This window comes from Ornithodoros turicata, chromosome 2 (genome assembly GCF_037126465.1).
Source record: "Ornithodoros turicata isolate Travis chromosome 2, ASM3712646v1, whole genome shotgun sequence".
Classification (NCBI taxonomy): Eukaryota; Metazoa; Arthropoda; class Arachnida; order Ixodida; family Argasidae; genus Ornithodoros; species Ornithodoros turicata.
Genome location: NC_088202.1, coordinates 129,462,939 through 129,485,009, shown reverse-complemented (window position 1 = coordinate 129,485,009; position 22,071 = coordinate 129,462,939). Strand labels below are relative to the sequence as shown.

At 46.1% G+C, this 22,071-nt stretch overlaps 2 protein-coding genes across 2 annotated transcripts; one reads left to right on the top strand and one right to left on the bottom strand.

Moving 5' to 3' along the window:
- The first annotated feature begins 5 nt into the window (after positions 1-5).
- Positions 6-12,468, top strand: LOC135386122 (WD repeat, SAM and U-box domain-containing protein 1-like). The gene is made up of 8 exons (XM_064615876.1): positions 6-649; positions 1,020-1,165; positions 1,238-1,437; positions 2,055-2,238; positions 2,978-3,011; positions 4,103-4,484; positions 8,753-8,911; positions 9,433-12,468. The coding sequence occupies exons 1-8, from the start codon at positions 380-382 to the stop codon at positions 9,576-9,578; spliced, it is 1,521 nt and encodes a 506-aa protein (XP_064471946.1). The 5' UTR covers positions 6-379; the 3' UTR covers positions 9,579-12,468.
- LOC135386120 (nuclear pore complex protein Nup205-like) lies at positions 12,330-22,071 on the bottom strand. The gene is made up of 4 exons (XM_064615872.1): positions 17,602-22,071; positions 17,096-17,389; positions 15,379-16,521; positions 12,330-12,685 (listed from the first exon to the last, which is right to left on the bottom strand). The coding sequence occupies exons 1-3, from the start codon at positions 22,059-22,061 to the stop codon at positions 15,387-15,389; spliced, it is 5,889 nt and encodes a 1,962-aa protein (XP_064471942.1). The 5' UTR covers positions 22,062-22,071; the 3' UTR covers positions 12,330-12,685; positions 15,379-15,386.

Sequence of the window (22,071 nt, the reverse complement as noted above, 5' to 3'; positions counted from 1 at the left end):
CTACTGTCTACTGCTCAGCTCTCGACAGCTGCAAACTGAAATCAGCAATTGTGGGTCTTCTGATTGTACAGTGTTATTTAGCCTAGCAATTTTCCGCACAGAGATATTACCGAAACCGGGTCAGTCCAAGCCAAGAAAGAGAAATTACAGGGTTATGTTTAGGTTTTCCACGTTATTTTTCGGCACAGCATTTCGGCGTACCGAAACATCCCGTCCCTCTCAACTAACGGTACCAGTCGGTACCAGTCGACCAGTCGTACCCGATTGGATAAAATGTGTTGCCTAGCTGCGGCAGTCAACATACCGAGCTAACACAACGACACAACATTCAGTTGCCTTGCCTCTACCCTCTACTGGCCCACAGTGTCCGGTTGCGAATATGTTACAGGAATGGAAAATCAAGCAATCGTTAGACATTCACGCTGGTGATGTTACCGGTTGCGATTTTTTCGAAGATACTTTAGCAACATGTTCCAACGACAAAACTGTTAGACTCTGGCGCTCTGATGCCATAGGTCGCTTTGCTGAAGAAGAGTTTTCCCCACTTTTGGGGCACAGGTACGGTGTGAATGCTGTGCGATTCTCGCCCCTTGGAAGTATCCTCGCATCCTGTTCGATAGACGGAACTGCCATCCTTTGGAACACTCAGGTAACGAATGAAGCGGAACATTGCACTGTTGTCTGATAGTCACACAAATATCTTATAAGTTAACAACCTAACCTAAATGTTGCAATCTATAATTTACCACACCATCAATTCTCATGAAATTCTGCCACTAGCACGTGATGATACTCCCTGGATAGTTCATGCAGAATTGTAGGAGACCTTAGCAACTGTAGATTTCAACATGAATGGTAAAGACCAAAATGTTTTCCATGGTGAATTCCTTAAGCAGGATGTAGGTGCCCACAGAGATTTATCCTTACCTTGCCCAACTAAGTACCGCTTAGGAAACTGTGGAAATGAATCATCTACTATATGAGCTCAAAAACTGAAACACTACACATTTCCAACGCAGAGAGGGGAACAAGTAACGCAACTGCAACACCAGAGTGCTGCAGCGTTACGAGCTTGCTGCTTTTCACTATCTGGTGCCCTTCTAGCAACGGGAGGGGATGATGAGACACTTGTTCTTTGGGACCTCAGCACAAGATCAATCATAAGGTGATCCGCTACTTCTTTCTTAATGGCGAGTGCATATTTTGGAAACCTAACCTCTACTTTTCAATGTGTTAGGAGCCTGGAAGGGCACGTAGCTATGGTGGCCGCATGCTGCTTTTCCCCCGACAGCTCATTTCTAGTCTCAGGTGGGACAGGTGGAGACCTCAAGCTCTGGGATGCAAGATATGGTCATGGAAAGTGTCTGTTCACAAGGGCAGAGGCTCATGACTTGGGAGTCATGGGCTGTGATTTCAGCCCCCAGTACGAAGCAAGCTGTGAGTGCCACGGATAGGTTGCATTTAAGTTCCAAACTCCGCAAATTAATATGCATGGAAGCATGTCCTTCAGACTGAGGAACGATGAAGACACCGGACAAAGCACAGGAGCGACACGACTCAGACTAAAAAACCAGACTTGAAGGCTTGTTTTCATCTAGTTCACACCAGCTCGCTTTCCTTGTTCTGCTATGTTCTCAAATCATTCCGATATGGCTCCATATACATACATTCTGAGGACTTCTTAAAACACCATTTTTATCTACATCAATATTTAAAAAGAAAAGATAACGAAAACAGAATCGGAAATTGGCTGCATCTGGGTGCATTGCGCCATAGGCATTTAAATGGGTACCTGCATAAGGCCATTGTTACCACTTGCTTCCCATGCACCAAAACCAAACTATACCTTCTTCGTTCTTCTCTCCACAACTGTTACGGATGGACATACACTGCTCTCGACATTGCTAAAAAGCTATCGTCAATCTAAGCATCAAATTTAGTTATAGCGCCAATGTTCTATTCACTAAAAAATCTTTAAAAAATAAACACTGTTCTGTTCACTAAAAAATCTATCTACAAAAATGAGCTTCTTTTTTTCTTTTTTTTTGTGGCAGCTGCACAAGGGACCCTACACAGCACTTACATCCTCGCCTCCTGCGGGAATGACGACCTTGTGAAAGTGTGGAAGGTGCAAGTTGGGACGCACTGTGTCATCACCCATTGTTTCTCACTCGAGGGCCACTCCGGCAACGTTATGTGTTGTCGCTTTTCACCTGATGGGACCACTATAGCATCATCGTAAGTTTAACCACTGTCCTGCCTTTGTCACGTATAACGCTGTATTTACCGATATAATTATCGTGCTAACGTAATTAACGCAAAATTGGACGCTCAAATATTGGTACTACTTTTATTTTCCCGTATAAACCCTGTCCTTAGCAGCATGTGTCGCACTGCGACGGCTACCATAGCGCAAGCGCCAGAGGCACAAGCTTCCTGTAGAGAATGGCCATGAAGGCCTCCAATGAGGCGAAGGAATGCAACATCAGGAGCAGAGAATATGACAAATGAAGTGGCATGTCAGCATTATTGCAATCTTGGCACGTACTATCTTTGTTAGTGCCATTTTCAGTTCTGTAGTTGGTGGAAGATTTGGTCAAGTGAAGCAAATCTGCTAACGACAGTGGCGCTCTCCTGTGGATATGAATAAACCCTATATGTCCTACATAACCCTATATAAACCCTGTATATAAACCCTATATAAACCCTGTCATGTGAATAAACCCTATATGGAGCAGATGGCAACATGTATAATGCGACACAACGTAGAACATGATCTCAGTAAAGTTGGGGAAGCAACGCTGCTGCTGCTGCTGCTGCTACGGACAGGTTGTGAGCATGTTATTCTGGTGCAATACCTGATGTCTCCGGATGCGACTCTGAAAAGCTTTGCGATAATAGGAATTCGGGCCACTTTCAGAATTGCAACAACAGTGTTGTTTGTGCTGTTACGATTTAGTTTTTTTCTGTTCTGCAGGGCTGGAGACCACAGACTCATTATATGGGATGCAGTAAGTTTCTCTGTTCTCAAAATATCCCTTATTTAAGGATTTCCTCATGCAGCGCCCATTCCCATGTAAATACAGTGCAATCCCTGTTAATTCGAACTCCATGGGGACCAAAGATTGGTTCGAATAAAGTGGAGTTGGAACTAAAGGGAGCCGTTCTGATTGAGGGCCTGGTGCTCTCGCAGCACATATTACTGTAACTGCATTGGAGACGCATCATTGCTTGCTAGGCCTTGCCGCATATTCGCTGTCATGCGATGCCGGAAACGTAAGAAGCTCATTCGTATTCCAACATATTTATTTACGGGCAAGCATCAAAACCTCTCGGGGGGGCTGAAAACAATCTGTCTTTCTCGTTTGCATGCATTACTTCAGCCACGACACGAACAGCGGAACACAACCCCGCTAAAGCGAATCACACGGACCCAATGCGGGAAAATGTCGGACGTCATCCACGGCTTTTTGTTGGCTGTGTAGTCAACAGGAAGCGGGTTGATCCCCTTAAAACAGCGTGGCTTACTTGCTTTGCAGACAACTTAAATGGCATTTGCGCACACCATTATGGCGATTCGTTCGTTTGCCCCTCTTTCCTCCTGCACAAGTATCACGCATACCAGCGCCGCACCGGTAGGCAGACCGCCAGCCAATTTTGTTTGAATAAACCGTCGCATATGTTTGTGTGTACATGGAGACGTTTTTCCCCCATTCAAATACATACGGCTTTGACGGGATTCAAGCGTCAGTTCGAATTATCCGGATGTTTGAATTGAGCAAGTTCGTAACAACGGGATTGCGCTGTAAGAAATGCCCAAGTGGTGTTGAATTTATAAAAAGCAGCTTACAGAAAGTTTGCCCGTTGCTGTACAAGGGTTTCAGACGATATTGCAGGATCTCGCAGATCTGGCAAAGGAACAATGCTCTGCCAAATCCTCGTTCATGTCCTGAGGGATATTTTTGTCAGACATTACTTGTCACTACTTCCTGAATCATGTTTATTACGTGCCATCAGGCTGTAAGATGTGGCTAAATACTCTTGACCTTACCAGATGTGTACATACTTTTTTTTCTAATGTACATGCTGTACAATATTTCAGATTACTGGGCAGCTTCTTCAGAAATTGGAATCACAGCAAGGGAATTATATCCCTTGCTGTGCCTTCTCGAGTGATGGAAATATTCTGGCAACGGGATCTAATGACCGGACAGTTCTAATTTGGAGTCTTGGAGAGCCAGGGACGACAGAGGACGAAACCCCATCATCGGCAGAAAGCTCAAGGCCAAGTTCTGGTACAAGGCATCAAGCACCAACCGCGCATGGCTTGGCTGCCGTTGGAAAATGGTCTGTGGGTGACGTCTGCGATTGGCTCGATAAAGTGGGGCTTAGCCAGTACAAGCCAGCTTTCCAGGAACAGTGCATTGACGGGCAAGAGCTTCTACACCTCACGCACGACAGCCTCAATACTGCGCTCAAGATAGGTAAGGAGGCCGTGTATAGCTTCAGACACATTCCACACAGCAACATTTGTGATGCAAATAAAGAATTTCGGAAACCAAGATAAGAGATCAACATAAAATGTTTACAAAACCATTTACAGTATAGTCGAGCCTGGTTATTACGAACTTCAATGTAACGATGGCTCTGAGTTTACTATCAAATTGCCGGTTTATATCAGTGGCGTCACTAGGGGGGTTGCGGGGGTTGTGGTCCGCACAGTGTGACGCGACGGAAGAGGGTGACGTGCTGCACCAGTATGGTCGCTCCTCTGCAGCAAGGGGTGACGCAAAAGTCAACATGAGGAGCCCTCTGCACGCACCTGATCTTTTTCTTTTCTTTTTTTACTGTGTGTGTTATTACCGTAATTTCACGCGTACAAGCTGCACCGCAGATAAGCCGCATGACCGGTTTTTAGGAACATTTTGGAAATTTTCTGGCAGATAAGCCGCGGGCAATACGACGCAACTGATTTGTGCGGTAAACCAGTGGTGCAGATATAAAATCAGTCAATTAAAATGGATATCACGTTCAACCCTTCCTGCAGGTCCTCCGACAAAGGAGACCGTAGAGAAGGCCATAAACCTCGTGGTCCATATTCCGGGGTCAGCATGGTGTACAACAAAGGGGGTCAGTTCTAGTGTTCTACCAAGATCGTATTGTGCCCTTGTTGCATGTTTTTTTCTGTATCGACGGGTCAGTGGTTTTCCAGACGACATGAATCACTGTCACCCCCTTCGTTAAAGCCGCATTGCAGGAAGCAGGAAGGTCAGTCTACTCAAACGTGGACGCTCCCCTGTTATGCATTGTTCGTGCATTGGCAGAGCGGTGCTGTTCCAGAGACACTGTTGATGCTTTCATTAAAACCGACATATGGGGAAAATACCCCGGAAAGAGAGTCATCAGATAAGCCGCAGAGGTCCCCCGAAAAAAAAAAAATTGTGCATAGGCCGTGGCTAATACGTGTGAAATTACGGTATATTGTTATTTATCGTGTATCGACTGGTATGGAAAGGGAGCTATTGTGTGTGTGTGTTGGGGGAGGGGGGGTGATGCAAGGAGCTGCCGCACTGGGTGACGCATACCCTAGGGTACGCATTGAAACAAAGGGAGGATGCAGTTCCAAGGGCCGTAGCCTCTAGGAGCATAAAAGTGAGGATGCAGCGCATTAAAACCATGCACAAGTGCCGGGATTATATCATGGATTTCCCTTCACCCGCCCTGGTTTTTGCCGTCCCCCAAAAAAGGGTTCAATTTCCATAGAGGGTGTTGAGGAAAGACGAAGAAGGGCATATAGCGCCGTTAGCACGCCCTATTGTTGTGTGTGTTTTCGTATTGTTGTCAGTAAACGTTTGAGCGTCATCGGGTCTGGTTGTCTGCTTCCATGTCGTTACATTCGGCAGTGCAGACCAGTGCAGACGTTTTCACATACCCTGTCTGGGCGCACATCATCAAGCCTCTGCCAGCAAGTGCGATCCTGATGACAGACTTCTGAAAAGCAGTTGACATGGTGTGCCTTGCACGTCGCAGGCTGCCGCTCTTGAGCATGTAGCACAGCCTTATCTCTCCAAAAGGTGTGACCAGCACACGGGGCTCTGGATCACTGGCTTCGACGGGAACAGTGTCGTACTTGTTGATGCTCATGCTAGGCGAGCGAATCCTCACCCATCAACAGGGCAGGAGGATTATATCAGGTCCCCACAGGATTGCCATCAGGTCCCATGTGTTGTACGGATTCAGTAGTGCAATCTCTTGCCATGTATCCTTCTTGCTGACACTTGAAGCAGTCCTTTGGAGTGTCTGAATCCTCTCTGGTACTCCCTCCAGACTCTCTTTCATCAGGCCTGCCTCATACCTCAGAAACAGCAACAGGGCAACTCCGTCAGTCTTCGAGTATGCCAGCGCAGTCAGTGAGAGAGGCGAAGAGAGGAGGAGGGTTCTGCACAACGAAGCAGCGAGCTTTGAAAACTGCAATGATGATATAGTCTTGATACCCTGAGGCTTCCAGGAACTCCTGTTCAAAGGCCTCGTCATCAATTATCTCCTGAATGGCGGTGGCGAGGGCCTTGGGCTCCTTAGACTCTTCTTCCAGTCATGAATGATGTTCACTATGTCACCCACTGCTGCATCACTGGTGGCCTGTAGAGCTGTGCAAATATTCGAAATTTCGAATATGAAACGAATATCCGATGCTATTCGAATGCTATTCGCAACCTATTTTCAGTATTCGAAATTTGCGAATATTTTTCGAACAGTACTAACGCGAGGTATCGCTAGCGTCATTCTGCAAGTGGGCTTCGCCTCACTACATACAAGAGTTAGGTGGAGCCCACTTCACGTCACCGCCTTTGTTTTTTTTTGGTGCGTGGCTACATTCTGCAAGTCGGCTTCACCTAATTACACTCGGGTGTTAGGTGAACCCCGCGTTACACTGTTAACAATATTATGTCACTAAAGTCTACAACTTCCGTGAGCTCATGGTCAACACTGTACCCTGGGCACTGCATGTTCCAATAAATGTACTCCCATCTTTCGGAGTTATGTTCAGCAACAGACGGAAATACGTACGTGCAGTTTCTAAAAAAAAGTGCAGGAAATGCACAATGTAGACACAGAAATGAAGAGATGCACACGAAGCAGGCTGCATGGAACATGTTGACTAACTCTCAATGCAGTTGATCCCACTAATGCAGTCTACCATACACAACACAGAGGGAACCTTCTCTCACCATATGTTATGCTGGGTGAAAAGGCGCGCAAGTTTGGAGCACAACATCATCTAATGAGCACAAAAAAATTTCACCACGAGGTATTTGAAATTATTCGAATTGGGCCTTTTCTGATTATCTGAATTCGATTCGCCGTCTGAAGAAATTATTCAGATTCGATTCGCAGTGCAAGCGAAATATTCGTAAACTATTTGCAATGCAAATTTTGCTATTCGCACAGCCCTAGTGGCCTGTAGCGCCTCTGACATGGTGACGAGACGGATGATTGCCGATCGTAGGATACCGCAGGTCTGCCGAAGACAATCCATCGGCTACGATAGGTGGCTGTCCGGCGACGAGGGCTGTGTTGTTCCTCCGAAAACTGACCAGACTGGGCGGCCAACGTCCAAACATTTTACTGCCACAGACCGAATTACAGGGCGCGCTCTCTCAGCCCCTTCCTTCTCTTTCCTCGACACGGGGGAAGTTACTGGATTAGATGCGCGTGTTGCAGGGCGCACCACTTCGTAGGCACTCGCAAGAAGTAGAGAAGGTTGCTCCCCCTCCACATCATTCTCTCACCCTCAATTTTTTTCTGGGTTGCTACGTGCTACGATGGCGTCTGCAGTTCTAGGAAGCGAATGAGGAAAAGCACGTGGCTTGACTTGAAGTTGCACATGCTTGACAGCTTTTATACCGGCGCAAAAACATGTTGCCAAGTATGGTGCCTCCCAATATGTCAGTATGTGTACCACAGTTGTGTGTCGCCACTCAAACACATGTCCATGAATTACCCATGGACGAGGTGCATTCTAATGGACAATGGAGTTCTGATAGTGAGAACGATGATGTTGACTACAACACTGGATGACAAGCAATGGACAAAGTCATCGATCTTAAGAGGTACGGAGCCTCACGTGGCATTGGCGGTTAAAAAGCCTCGGAAAAGCTGTGCCAATTTAGAGCTAGATACATAAACTACTTTTTGTGCTCTCGGCAAATATGCATGTTCAGCTCTGTGTTCTACTTGTACCATTCTACTTCGTTGTTCATTGACCTGATCCTCACCGGCGATTTCACAAAAGTTCATGCAAAATGGTACTCCGATATAACTATCCGATTTCGCATTCCAGTCAGTATTGTCTTAAACAGGCTCGACTGAAGTTAGAAAGTTTATAGTTGTTCCAATCAGCTGCGACTCTTCAGTCGTACTTCACACTTCCAGGAAGGTGTAGAATTGAACCTTGTTGGGTAGTACATCAAGAGAAACCAGAGCGCAGAAATGTACGAGGTTTTCCCCTTGGTTTTCCGGCAGACTTTCCAGACAAATGTCTGCACGGTATCCCCTGAAGTTGGCCCAGGACTCATACTAACCCCCCTCCCCTTGTTCCCTCTTCCTTCCTGCTGTCCTCTCTATTGCAGTATGGAGTAGCTACAGCAATGTCGCGTGCGTCGCAGTTTACAAACGTTGCTTCCCCTACCCCTGCTTCACACATTCCTCTGTTGTATGCCACATTCCGAAGAATGCTGTTTTACTTCGGCAGAGGCTCTGGGCCAACGGAACAGATTACTGCGAGAGATCCACACTCTCAAGAATCCTTTATGGCAACACTACAGCCTTCCAGATGATGATGGAACACTTCCTGAGGAATTCTATTGCCCAATTACTCAAGAGCTCATGAAGGATCCTGTAGTGGCTGCAGGTAATGATCATGCATCTATTTTGCAGTTAAAAAATTCTCACTTTTCCCAGGAGCACTTTTTGCGCGACATTTAGTGGTTCGAATCAATTGGTTGTATTTGCAGTGCTGCAGTGCTTAGTTGTCAAGTCCGCTAAGGTGGATCTTTTGCGAAACAAAAGAATTTATGGGAGTATTTGGGGCATTGAGATTATCGTTTGCAAGTTGTCTCTGCTAAATAAATATAAACAAATTCCCCAAAAAAGGTGTTTGTATCCATACCTAAATGAGCACCATATTTATAACACCCATCCCCATAACGAAAGAAGGTACCAAATATATTAATGCTGTTTCTATTTCATTCATGACAAAAGTTTGCTGTTTATATGTAGCCATCAAGGCTGTGTGCGTTGTACAACATTCAAATATAGAGAAATTGTGCGTCAGTACCCTTTCATGCAGTACACGTTGAAGAAATTCTACACATGCACAATATACGAGCAAAATGAGGCGAGTTCACTAATCTCACTTCTGGTGCAATGCAGATGGGTACACATACGAACGGACAGCTATCATGCAGTGGCTGGAAAGTGGCAAAGACACCAGTCCTATGACCAACGAAACGTTGGAGCACACCGTCGTCATTCCAAACAGGACCTTCTACCTGCTGATCCGTAAATACCTTGCCTGAAGCAATACGTGTCTGGACACGTAGTTATTTTCCTTGCAGTTGCTTAAGCCAAATTCTGCTTCAAACACTGCTTATTGCTTATTTGAAGTATGTAAAGGCAGGGAAACTTATAATTGAAGACATCATTTATGCAGCAAACTATGTCACCTACACGTGCAATCCTCATCTTTCGCACCCTATGAGCTGATGCACCTATTGGTTACTGGGGCTTAGGACTTTGTGCACAAAAGAAGGGCAGTGTTTGTGTGTAAAGAATGTGCAGCGAACACTGGCCTTCTAGAAAAATGTGCTGCTGCTCCGTAAGTCTTAGCGTTTGTTAATTTATGAAAAATGGCATTTGGTGGCTAAAACGACAACCAGATTTTGCTCAGTTTGTGAGAACGCTTACTCACAAGCCAGACACAAATGCATGCCAAATCTCTGCATTACCTTCAGAAAGTAGCATATTAGTCTTTCCTGAGCATATTGCAAACAGTTCTAACTAAAACTACGCATTTATTTGTAGCACAAAGTGTAATTAACGTAAATCACCACTATCTTCTTGTGTCCCGATAAAATGTGAAACGAAAATACTGCATTGGAAGTGCCAAGTCTGCATGAAGTCCTGTGCCCTACGTGTTGCGCAGTTGTACGTGGTGTGTGCACATAGAATGATTATTGCTGTACATCAAGCTGTGGCATAGCCAGGAGGGGAGGGGAGGGGAGGCAAACTCCAACACAGATTTGTACCTTTGGTAGTGCATTTTGGAAAGGGAACACACAGGTGAAATCTCTCCTCCCCATCTAAAGTTCCCACAGATCCCCTCCCAAAATGCTTTTCTGGCTATACTACTGGCATCTAGTCACGCAGAAAAGTAGATTTGAGTATGAATCTTTCACGTGAGTGAGTTAGCTGTAGATATAGATAGAGCTGGTACGAGAACTGATCATCCAATTCAGGGACTGATTTGTCAGCAAATGTGGACTTGCCGGCCAATGTCTTTTCTCCCTCAGTGCCCCTGCGTTTGCATGCATTTATTCCAGTACTTCTGCGACACATTGAAAGCACCTCTGGTGGTCACATCTTGTGATTGAGGCATGTTCCGGTCTTGCATACGTGTGCCTTCCCACATGATACGGGAATGGACTATACACCCCCCACCAACACATTCCACAAAACTCTCTTTTGTGCCCAACACTGCATGTTGGAGCGCAAGAGTTCAGACAAACAATCCCAGGTAGCAAACCCTCCATTGCACAGTGGGAATAATCATAACCACCCGCTTTTACCCTATGTTGTCTTCAAAAGACTGGCGCCCACTTTTGAAATGGGTATACCGCCTAAATGTCTACGGTCTACTTAGCAGGCCTCCCTAAAAGCTGCTTCTGGCATTTTATAAATTTCAGCACCAGTTTTCACAAAATGGAAACACATCAATTACGCACATCCCATGGAACTGTCTTGTTTGTGATGAAATACAGTGCACGCTGCACAGAGCCGTCGCGAGGCATGTTTGCGCCCAAGGCAGGGTAAACATGAAGTGCCCCCCCCCCCCCCACTTCCTTCAGAATCTCTGTAAACAAAGAAAAGAAAATGCTTATTTGCTGAGATCACTGAGATAAACAAGCCCCGACTTACCAAAACGGTTTTCACGTGTCACCGTGAGACGTCTGGACACGCCAACTTTAAAAATGACGATAACGCTCGCCATGTGCTAGTGCAAGATTGGGGCCCTGATTTCAAAGTTTTGCACATGCACTAGCACGTAGTTCACATGTGTCATGCCTTAGTGCTGCCTGTAGTTTCCCAGAAAGAGATCGGTCCCAGAATTAAATAATCAGTCCCGATATTAGGAACCCAGGTCTTGGAATCTTCACCAATTCATTTTGTGCCATGTTTTATTTTATTTTATTTTTTTCCATGCCATGTTTTTTGGCATGTCTGATCATTCTTCATTTACATTTACATCTACATCTACAGGCCAGAATAATATTTATATTTGGACAGATGTAACAGTTCTGTTTTTGATGTCATGCACTGTTGTGGTACTCGGATGATTTACGTGAAAAACGATCGAAAAGATAACCAACGAAAGACATGTTTTTCTGCTCAGAATGCAATGTCTGACTGTGTGTGTACGTTACTGTATCATGATCACATGACCACCTTAAGCTTCACTCATTTCCTGTGCAGGTTCCCACTCTGCTTTTTTGGACATTTTTTTGCCAGTTTCAAATGATGGATGCTTTTTAAGTATTTTGTGGGAAATACAAAATGGGAAAGTGCTTATATTCACACAGAAAAATAAATCACAGTTATGTGATGTGTTGTTAAGGCAAGGGCATACAAGGATGCTAACTCTGTATTGTACAAATGTTTAGTTTCATTCCTGCACATTTTGTGGCGTGAATACTTAACCACATTATGAAGACATAATTCATAACCAGGGCACAGATGTTACACTACAGTCAGTAGACATCATACAATTCCAATCTTTTTTTCAATGCTGCACGAATGTAGCAAACATGGTGTCATTGACTAAAAATGGAGCATGTTCATTATTCTTGGAACAAGTATTAACATGAACCTTACATCAACTCTAACATAGCAGCAAAGCAGACAGCTTAAAATTATAAAGCATACAACTTTTTAGGGTGCATCTAAAGACAAGTTGGGAACTTTTCTTTAATCATCCAATGTGATACAGACTACTTTCCATACCACACATTAGCAAAAGTGAGATGTTGCGATTCGTTTTGATACCACATACAAGAGCTGATTATGTGTTTTTATTGCTATAATAGGAGTTGTGCAATTTATCTGCTGCATTATCAGCTGCATTATCAGCTATTTTTATGGCACTTATGTGGTTAATCTAGTCAGTCATCAAAATAAACTCAGATTTGTTCAGATTTGCTTTCTTTTCATTCCTCTCTGGCTGCCTCACTTCTGGTAAGCTCGTAGGTAATGTCAAAAGTGATGAGACAAGACTACAGCACACGAGATCTTGCGAAAGTAGCACAAGCTTCATAGCTTTGACAGCACTTTATACAAAAATTAGGATGCAGTACAAATATCAACAAGTGAAAATTGTGTTGTGTAATGATAGCTTCCACGTTTCCACAGCCTGAAAAAGAGAAGAGTACGACCCTGAATCAGCCAATGATCTAACGAACCACACATTATCTATAAAGCCTAAGCAGAAATTCAATTAATTTCCATAAAATCATTTTGTGGTGCACAATTTGTATGTCCACTACATCGAGAGCTCTCACATATGTACTCTTATATGTAATCTCGCTAGACTGCAGCAACAATGCATGTGTCAACATGTTACTTGGAAAACATGGCAATGATGGCATAGTCTGCTTTCCTGAGTAACATGAATGCTGTGATACACATTGTGAACATGTGGACAGCTATTGCGTGGCCATGATGCTTGAATTTCACGTTTAGGGTATGCATCATTCAGAACAAACAGGGATAGACAACGCTAGACTTGTGTTCATTGCGAACCACAAAGACTTTGATAAACAGAGGGACAGAGCCTTGGGCTTGGCTTTCCTTCTCATCCTGACTTGTGCCAGGGTACGGGCACAAACTTTGCTGTGCAGATGTGATACTATTGTGTAAATTGCTGTAATGATGCTTTTTCAAACATGATTTCAGCTCTGTTTTCATTCGTAGGAGACCCTGGCCCAGTTTTTCCACTGGTATGGATGCAGATCCACTAAGGTCGAAGTGTCATGTGGGCTGCTGTTACCACTAAATATACAAAACGGGATCCGTAAAAAAAAATAGAAGGTTATACTGAAATCCTGAAGCGTCAGTTGCTTTTGCCGTACAACGTTTTTGGCATGCACCACCAGAGTCTGCGGGGGCAATTAATATTCTTCTGTGTTGGTGTGATTCACAAGAATCTGCTTCAATGGTAATACAATCACGAACTTTCCTGTTGCACCATTTTTCACGTATCCTGTACATAATGCCATGTCTTACGTCTACTACACTCAACTTTGGCATTTCTAATGCAGAATCCACAAGGATTTGTTCGTAGTTTTACGGAAAAGCGACAATAACATTCCATGATATGTATCGTGCGTAAGGCGCTCGGGTTTCCGCGATTCCGCGAAATTTCGCGGAATTCGGGGTTATCACGGAATCCTTCATTTGGCACAGAATTTCAAGGAATTCCTCGTTTCCTTGTGTGCGGATATTCGAGTTATCGAATTTGAATCGAATATCAATCACTCGAAGTGTTCGATTCGTTCAATTCGATTAGCGAATCGAATACCCAATATTCGGGTTTCCGGATATTTGACTATTCGCCGAATACGAACGACACCTCCCGAGTGTGGGCTTCACCTGACGCTTCCCTGCATGAGGTGAAGCCTGCTTTACGAAATTGTCCAAGCTGCAGGACAAACACAGACGGATTATAGCTTAGCTTAAGATAATGTTAGCCCAAGTTTATTGTGCATACTTCGCCTGAGGAAGGGGCGGCGTCCCTCCCGTGTGCAGTTCAGCTGTTGCAGTGGGGGATTTTGATTTGATGTCTGGGAGGTTGCCTTCAAAATGTTACGACTCCTAAATAACGCCTACAGCCCAGAAACAAAAAAAGGGTGTCCTGAAGATGTAACTTCCCCAGGGCATGTATTGTAAACTCCTTCCTATAACACTCCTATAAACTCTGTAGATGTTGAAAGATCTTTCAGCAGGTATAAAATGATTGCAGGCGACCGACCGCATCAGAGGAGAACACAAGATATCATGTATGTAATGCTGAGCCACAACAGTGCTTTCAATCTGTAATTTTTTAAACTATTTTTTGTTCCCACATTATCCAAGAAAATAAAGCGTTTCCTGTTTCAAGCAGCCGTTGAGTGCTCACCGCGGAAAACCGTGGAATTTACAAGCCTGTGCCGCGGAATTTTGAAGTTGCCGCTGCAGAAAACAGAGGGCCTTAATCATGCGGCACAATTTCCCGATAACCTGCACCTTCAGACTCCTGTCACTGCCATCTATACATAGCACAGAACCAATAAGGCATCAATAGGAAACATGTAACACGCCTGGTTTGCCTTCCATAGGAGACAGGCATGATATTATAACACTTCATATATTATAAACTGCGAGCACTGCAGGCGTTGAACATAGGGTTGCCACCAGGCCGGTATTATACCGGCACGGCCGGTTATTTGCGCGCTATGCCGGTTGCTGGTAGGAAGGTGATACCAACAGCCTTTTGCTGGTATTTGTGGCTCAAGACGTTTCATAAGGGCTTTTACGGGGTTTTCCTTTCAACATTCCACTACAGCTTGAATAAATCTGGAGCAAAGACCCAACGCCGCAGTCACCAGTGGTTTTCTTAGTTATTCATTATTATGATTATTCATTGTTATTATTATTATCATTGTTATTCTTTACGTCTTGTGTTCGGTGGGGACAAGAGCAGTGGTTGTACAAAGCTGTTGGTGGTTGTGTCGAGCCAGCTAGAACGTTCCTCACTCACTTTCCCTTTCTCACGAGCCTCTCCTCCTTTCCCTCTATTCCACCTCCTCTCCCTCAGCTGGTATTTTTCACTCCGAAAGGTGGCAACCCTAGTTCAACATGATCATGGCTGTGCAAAGTGTGGGCTAAAAAATACTCAGGTTAGTTTTAAAGTGGTGTCACTTGTGAAGCTAAGTCTGAGAGTGCGATCCACTGAGCAATGTTTGCATTCTCAGGACTATCACACAAACAGGTCGTCACCAAAGTGTGAGACCTCAGTTAGTAGTCGTGGCTACTACAGTTATTGGCGCTGGAAGTGACGAAACTCACCCTCCTCCTCAAACAGTATTCAGAGTCGCCAACCTCTTCAACCTCCTGACAAGGGCCTCAAAGAACTTGGGGTCCGCCGCCGATGTCGCACGTCCCGGAATGTACTGCTCCTTTGCTTGAACTTCGCGGAAGAACGATTCATTCAAGACACCCCTAACGTCGGATTTCAATGCCTCCACCTCTTCTCTGCTGACCACAGCACCTTTGCTTGCTTCAGGCTCGCGACTTTGCGCACCCGCTCCAGAATGAAATCCGCGCTCTTCAACCGCAAACCCCTGCCGGATTGTTGTTGCCCCCTGCGGGACACACTGCAGCAAGAAGTACTCGAGGTGCCTCCAGAGCAAAAACAAGGCTTGCTCAATAAGGTTCATCAGGAACGTCAGCTCCTCTTGACGTAGGGAAGCTTCGGATAATATGTGCTTTCTTGCTGCATCTCGCAGTTGACTGGAAGGCATCGACGTAAGCGTTTTCTGGTCAACGTCTGGTGGAAGCAATTCGGCCAGCTCGGACGTCCCTAAATCGGCAAGGTTTTCAATCCGACGCATCAGGGCCGTGTGAGCAGACACACACCTCTGGACATCCGCTGTGTACGCGAGAGCAATCTGCACTAAAATTCTCAGGCTAGGCGGGCTAGAGGACACCTGGCCTGCGTCGGCTGGACGGTACAGCGCGTCGTAAGATATCGTAGGAGAAAAAAGGATGCGGCAGCTTTTTCGGTCGGCGGAAGAGGATATCGTGCAGAGATTGCAATAGAAGGTCAAAACCCCGGATGCGATTCGCAGGAGGAGGATTTTTTCTCGCAGGTCTACGCCCGACCTCGTCACTGTGAGCCACGGCAGGAGGCCCAACATCTGGTTCTGAAGCAGGCGGAGACGTCCCCGTTGCTCAAAGAGTACCGGGTCGTTTTCGTTATCGTCTAACATAGATAACTGTGAGAGAAGGCTGGTGACAAGGGCAAGTTCCTCCGAGGCTGCTATGTCGAGGTCTTGTAGGTGTCGCGGCAGAAGGATCGAGGAAAATACTTCTGCGTGAGCGGCAATGAAGAGGCATATCTGTATGTGGGCCTCACGGTGCTTTGGGCCCAGGGCTGCCGTTACGGCTAAGAGAAGTTGGAGGGTTGGTACAAATGTTTGCTGATAGCTCCTGCATATAGAATGGGAACAAGGTAAATAGAAGCAGGACTTCCTGATGAGTGTCTATAAGAAATGCGCTAGAAACATCTCAAAATAAGTATTGGGTGGCTTCTGGGGAAGGAAACACAAGAACATTTTTGTTTTTGAGGACCAAGATCTATGCTGCAATACCGTAAGTTGAGAACCACCTTGATTTACAAAGTTTCCTAGTATTGCAACCCATGTGCAATGACACCTTGATTTGGCAGGCGATATCACATCAAGGTTACAATTTTGGGACAGTGTTACTCTGTACAATATTTGTACTTGGTCTTGAGTCATAAAAAGCGAGCTATAAATATAGTGGGCCATAGGAACACATAACATACATCATAAAATGTGTTGAATATTACTGAAATTGGTTACAAATATATAGCATACTGTGGCAGTTTAATCTAGTCGCTTTGCACAAAACTAAAAAGAAGAGCCTTTTAATACTATTTTTTATCTGGTCTTCGGTGACGTAATACATCTGTTTTCGTTATTATAACTGCAAGGCAAACCTTTTCCTAAAACAGTTCAAAGCAAGTCCGAAGCACACTCACTTTCCTACGGAAGGCTTCAGCCACTGCATGGCTTGTGTATGCATTGGTATTCCTTGGAGGCGACTGGGATGGAAGTCGATAGCCTCACATCGAGCCAGATTTGCCACTAGGCTATTTTCCAGTAATGCCTGAGCTCCTTTTCTGGATGAGGCCAGTCTGGCAAAGAGCGCCATCTTTGACTCCAAAACATACAAGCTTCGAACTGCTTCATCTCCGGAGCCTCTGGCGAGGAAGTTCTTGATTTCCTCATCATTGTTCATGATGCTGTCTATGAGATGACGGAGGTAGCCCTTTCTACGAGTGAAGACCAACCATTACAAACGTATCCAACTTAAAAAGCCTGAAAGGAAAACTCTGGCCAAAATGCAGAAATTGACCTTTTAATTTTACCCTCCAAGCCATCGGCTACTACTGAAAGACACGCCTGTTCTCCAAAAGGTGTGCAACACAAATCGCGCAAATTAACTTACAAAAATGCCTTACTCTGACAAAGATGAGAAGCTTACCTTGACAGATAAGAAAGCCAGTGCTGACGCACATCTAGAGACAAGATCACATCCAAAGTTGCTAGTGCCAACATTTGAGTCACTTCATGGCCACTGCATACGTCACGGCACACCACTTCCATCAACTGTTCCCCGTAGCTGGACACCATCTCCATGTGGTTCTGTCGCAGGCGCTCGGTGTCAGACCTAGAGTCGAGGAGGACTCTCTCCCCTTCCACGTCGCTCCGAGAATCCGTTGGATTTCGCACCAGTCTGAGCAGGTTGAGCAGGGACGTGTAATAATTTGACCTAACTCTCTGCAATCCGCTACCAGTTCGAATTAGACACTCTAGAAGGCTCTTTAAGATGGCAAGCAGAGAGGATGAATACGAGGCAACGGAAAGCATCCTCAAAAGATTCGATGTGCCTGTAGAACATGAATCAGGAAGAAGTAGGAGAAGTGAGTGGTGCAGTGCAGCCATGAGCATTAAAAGTACACCAGAGGTTGGAGCAACAACCTCTGCGAGAGACCGTTCCTCTAGAATCCTTCTCAAGAGTTCTTGAGCCAGCTCGAGCAAAACCTGAACCTTTGTTTCGCCTCCTAGGATATCGAGCGGACACGTCGTCACCAAGACCTCTGTGACCTGTCTCCACGCGAGGAAAGCCTGTTTCTTGGCAAACATGGCTTGGCGAGCCTGGTTGCGTTCCAGAACATTCTGCATTACGCTTTTGATCTCCTGCGCAACTAGTGACTTCTGCCCAAAAACTGTGGGGCCCTTTGCAGAAGCCGCTTCTTCGGAGAGCCGGCGGTAAAGAGACGGAATGTCCAGCAGAAGTGGTCCCCCGGGTTCTTGGTACTCGCATTCACGAAGGGCTTTTTCGAGCTCTGCGGCGTCAAAGAATTCCCAGGCCGGTTTCGACGGGGTCCTGTGAGAAAAGTCCATCACGTCCAGGAGCTTCAATAACTTCCGTCTGACCGGTCCCACGAACGTCTGCACGGCACTGGACCTACTCGGAAGGCTAGAATGAAAGCTTCCGCTTCCTAATTCCCCAGCATTCTCGACTGGACAGCTCAACACTTCGGGATTGTCTTCCAAGAGGACGGTCACGAGGCGCTGGACGTGGGACCTCTGGTTCTGGGCCGCCGTGAAGCGTAGCTCCAGCGCGACGCACCGTAGCACCCACGACTGCTGGAGAAGAATTTTTGTGTCAGTGTTTTCGTCGCCAGTGAGGCTCCTGGGTTGTCGCTGCAGGTGATCGTAGAAGAAGTCCCTGGTCGTGCGGAGGTATCGCATGACTGGCTCCGATGTCATGGGCGTAGCACACAGGACGTACACCAACTTGTAGCCAAGTTCTATGGCTGACGGCGGACCGTAACGGCCCTTGCTTTCGATGCTCTGATCTAGAAACGACAGTATAGCATGCAGGCACGTTCTCGGAGACCCTAACACTCCAGGCTCTTGAAGTGTGGTCTTTGAAATCGGATGTTTAATGTCAAACCCGAGAAGAAAGTGACCAACATTGGGTGAGGTGTGTTCCAGGCAGTTCAACAACATTCGGAGGACGCTCTGACACGCAGCCGTTCTCACTTCTCTCGGAGTCCAGTCCCGTTCGCTCCCTGACCGTGGGTCCGCGTCCCCCTCAACATCTAGCGTTTCTGCAAAGCCCTGTATCAAGTCCAAGCCGGTTTTCCTGTCAAAGGTATAGACAGTGGCCAAGTGCTCTGTCATCTTCCCATTCTGGCTCAAGAGCAGCAGAATCCTAGAAGCAGCTAATGCATGCTTCGGAATGGCTCCGTTATGAACGATATATTGAGATATTACGAGGACATAATCTGGCCTTCCAGTGCTTGGATTCGCAGCCATCAGCAATTGATCCAATGAAGTGACGATGAGAGCAGCATTGCTGTTTCGGACTTGCTGCAAAAAATAATCCTGCTGCATAAGTGTCTGTTGGAGGATACGCAAGCACAAGAGAGTTGCCTCTTCAAAGCTATGTTTCCCACGAAACACGGTTTGTGCTTCTAGCTCCTTTGTGCCTTCATCCAGAACGAGCAATATCAGCTGTAGAAAGCTTCCACTCTGCAGCAAGTGTGCCAATATGTTGAATGCTCCTTGGGTACCACTGACATTTTCCAGAGGTTGAAGGTCAGATGACTCATCCGCAACCGGTCCGTATTTGCTAAGAAGCTTCTCGACTATCTCGAGACAGAGCCGTGCTACTTCCCACTTTTCATTCTCATGCGCGTACCCTCGAAGATGGAACTTCAGGAAGACCGACTCGCGCACAAAGTCCAGATAGGGATCCAAACCCGAACGAAGCAAGTTAGCGCTGAATCCAGAGGGCAAGGGATGATCAACGAGTGCCGAAATCAGTTTCAGCATGGAGCGTGTTACAGGGTACTCTTCGTTGCGTGATTCAACTTCCTCTAGTTCAGTGTGCAGACCCGGTGCATACGTAGCTGTAACACCCTGCCGTAGTGGCAAAAGCTGTGCAGCTTCCAGGACCTGCCACACCCTGAAGGCCACGTCTGGAGACACAGCAAATGCTGATAGTGTGTTCAAGAATGCAGATTTCAGCTCAGGAGGAACACCACATGCAGCCAAGCTGACTAGAAGCGTTATCGCGCTGTGCTGAGGATGTTCGCACAGGGTCATCCTAGCAACTTCATCATGACGGACAACTGTTTCGATCAGCTGCAGCACAGCAATTAATCCGCGAATCTCCAAGGGCGAGATGGTCTTCGCAGCCGGACGGTACAGATGTTGTGCTTCGAGACCCACCGAACTTTCTTGTCGTAAGCTATCGTAATAGGAGTGAAGGGATGAAAAAAAGTGGTCCCATGAAACTAAATTCAGCTGCGTGCCCAGTCCATTGTTCTTGAGCAGGTTGAAGCAATAGTGTGCACATTTCGGAGATTGAGACAGGCTGTGTAGAATAGATACGTATGGAACAAACTGCGTGGGCGTGAGCAGGTCTCCAGAGAGGCGCAGAAACTTGAACAGAGCGATCTGCCTCTGAGGTGGCTTGGTAATGTGGCTAACATCTGCAGTAACTTCGGTTGGGCACCAGTAATCTTGTGCCAGCTGCAGCTTAAGTGGATCTTTCGAGTAGACTTCAGATATCAGTCCGAGGAACTGCTCAAAGTGTTGAGGGTAGCCCGTTGGCGGCGTCAGCCCATCTTTAATGTAGGTATTTATAATCCGTGCTGCTTCATCACCTTGGTTGCGCAGCTCTTTCACTTTCAAAGGCATCATGATGATAAAATCTGTTATCAGCCCATGAACTCTCTTCAGAAAAAACTCTTCTTTGTGAAACATTTCTGAGCTGACCACCAAGTTTTGTAACATCTGGAATGCCTTGGCTTCAATTGCAGCGTCCATGATCTTATCATCTTCCTCTAGGCACGCAGCAAACTCGTGATCAAAGCTTATGAGGGGAAACTGCAGGAACGTACGAAGAACCAGAGCCCAAGCAAACATGAGGACAGATTTCATGCCATCCAAACGCCACGCTACTGTCTCTGATGAAAGCTGCTTGTGTAGAGCAACAAGAAGGTCAGGACTGCACACCAGAGGAAGCTTTGCAATTTCAGGTGACGTATCTTCGCACGACTGAAGAATGCTCACATCCATGACATAGAGCGATGCCATCAACAGTGTCAGAGTAACACTGTCGAGCGTGCCACTGCCTTCTGTGTTTCCAGAAGATGCTAAATGTTTGAAGATTCTCAATGCTTCTTCTTTGGAAAGCGGCCTTTGGCATGCCCAGCAGAATATTATTTCCGCCAGTGATTGGTGCGTTTCCTGTATCATGTCGACGACTTGCTTTCTGTAACGAAGGGCTCCAAGTGCTCTATTTTTCTGAAGAACATCGAGCTCTTTGGCAATATCTAAACGCCCGAGGGCGTCCAACACTTTCATGAATACGCCGTCTTCTTCTTTGAGGCCATCTGTGTACTTGGTTACTGTAGCTACGATATCTGTGTTCAACCCCAGTGTCCATGTTCTTCCTTCTGTGACTTGGACCAAGGTTCGCAGGGCGTTGACGAGGGCTCTACGACCATCGTAGTACAGGAGAACAGCAACGAGCCCCCTTGTCAGATCAGGAAACAAGGGTTGCTGTTGCTCGCCTGCGAGCAGTAGTTCGAGGGACACCAGTTCATTAAGATCAAACATATCGCTGATTATCAATGCCTCATCGACAACAGCTTGAGGCAGAACATGCGGAGCGGTCCTGCCTGCAACTGCAATACCGTCCTTGGACGCTTTAGAAACTACCTCTCTATGCAGAGCACTTTTCGACGGATTCTCCAGAAGAGACGAGAAATCTGGCTTGTGACGCCTGAGTGCTGCCACAAAGTCGGGAACTGCCTCAACATCTTTGTTTATCAAAACAGCTTCAACTGCGTAATTTAATTCTTTATAAGGAGTCCAAACTGAGGACCCTCCAAAATTGAGCGCCACACTTTTGCCGGCCATCTTTGCCGGG

What these genes read in the sequence shown, in the direction of transcription:
- LOC135386120 (XM_064615872.1), bottom strand. Translation starts at nt 22,061, where the DNA reads ATGGCCGGCAAAAGTGTGGCGCTCAATTTTGGAGGGTCCTCAGTTTGG. An exon ending in TGGCTTTCTTATCTGTCAAG is followed by an intron (nt 17,390 to 17,601) that starts GTAAGCTTCTCA and finishes CTTCACTCGTAG; the next exon opens with AAAGGGCTACCTCCGTCATC. An exon ending in CTGAAGCCTTCCGTAGGAAA is followed by an intron (nt 16,522 to 17,095) that starts GTGAGTGTGCTT and finishes TTCTATATGCAG; the next exon opens with GAGCTATCAGCAAACATTTG.
- LOC135386122 (XM_064615876.1), top strand. Translation starts at nt 380, where the DNA reads ATGTTACAGGAATGGAAAATCAAGCAATCGTTAGACATTCACGCTGGT. An exon ending in CAATACTGCGCTCAAGATAG is followed by an intron (nt 4,485 to 8,752) that starts GTAAGGAGGCCG and finishes TTACTTCGGCAG; the next exon opens with AGGCTCTGGGCCAACGGAAC. An exon ending in GGATCCTGTAGTGGCTGCAG is followed by an intron (nt 8,912 to 9,432) that starts GTAATGATCATG and finishes GGTGCAATGCAG; the next exon opens with ATGGGTACACATACGAACGG.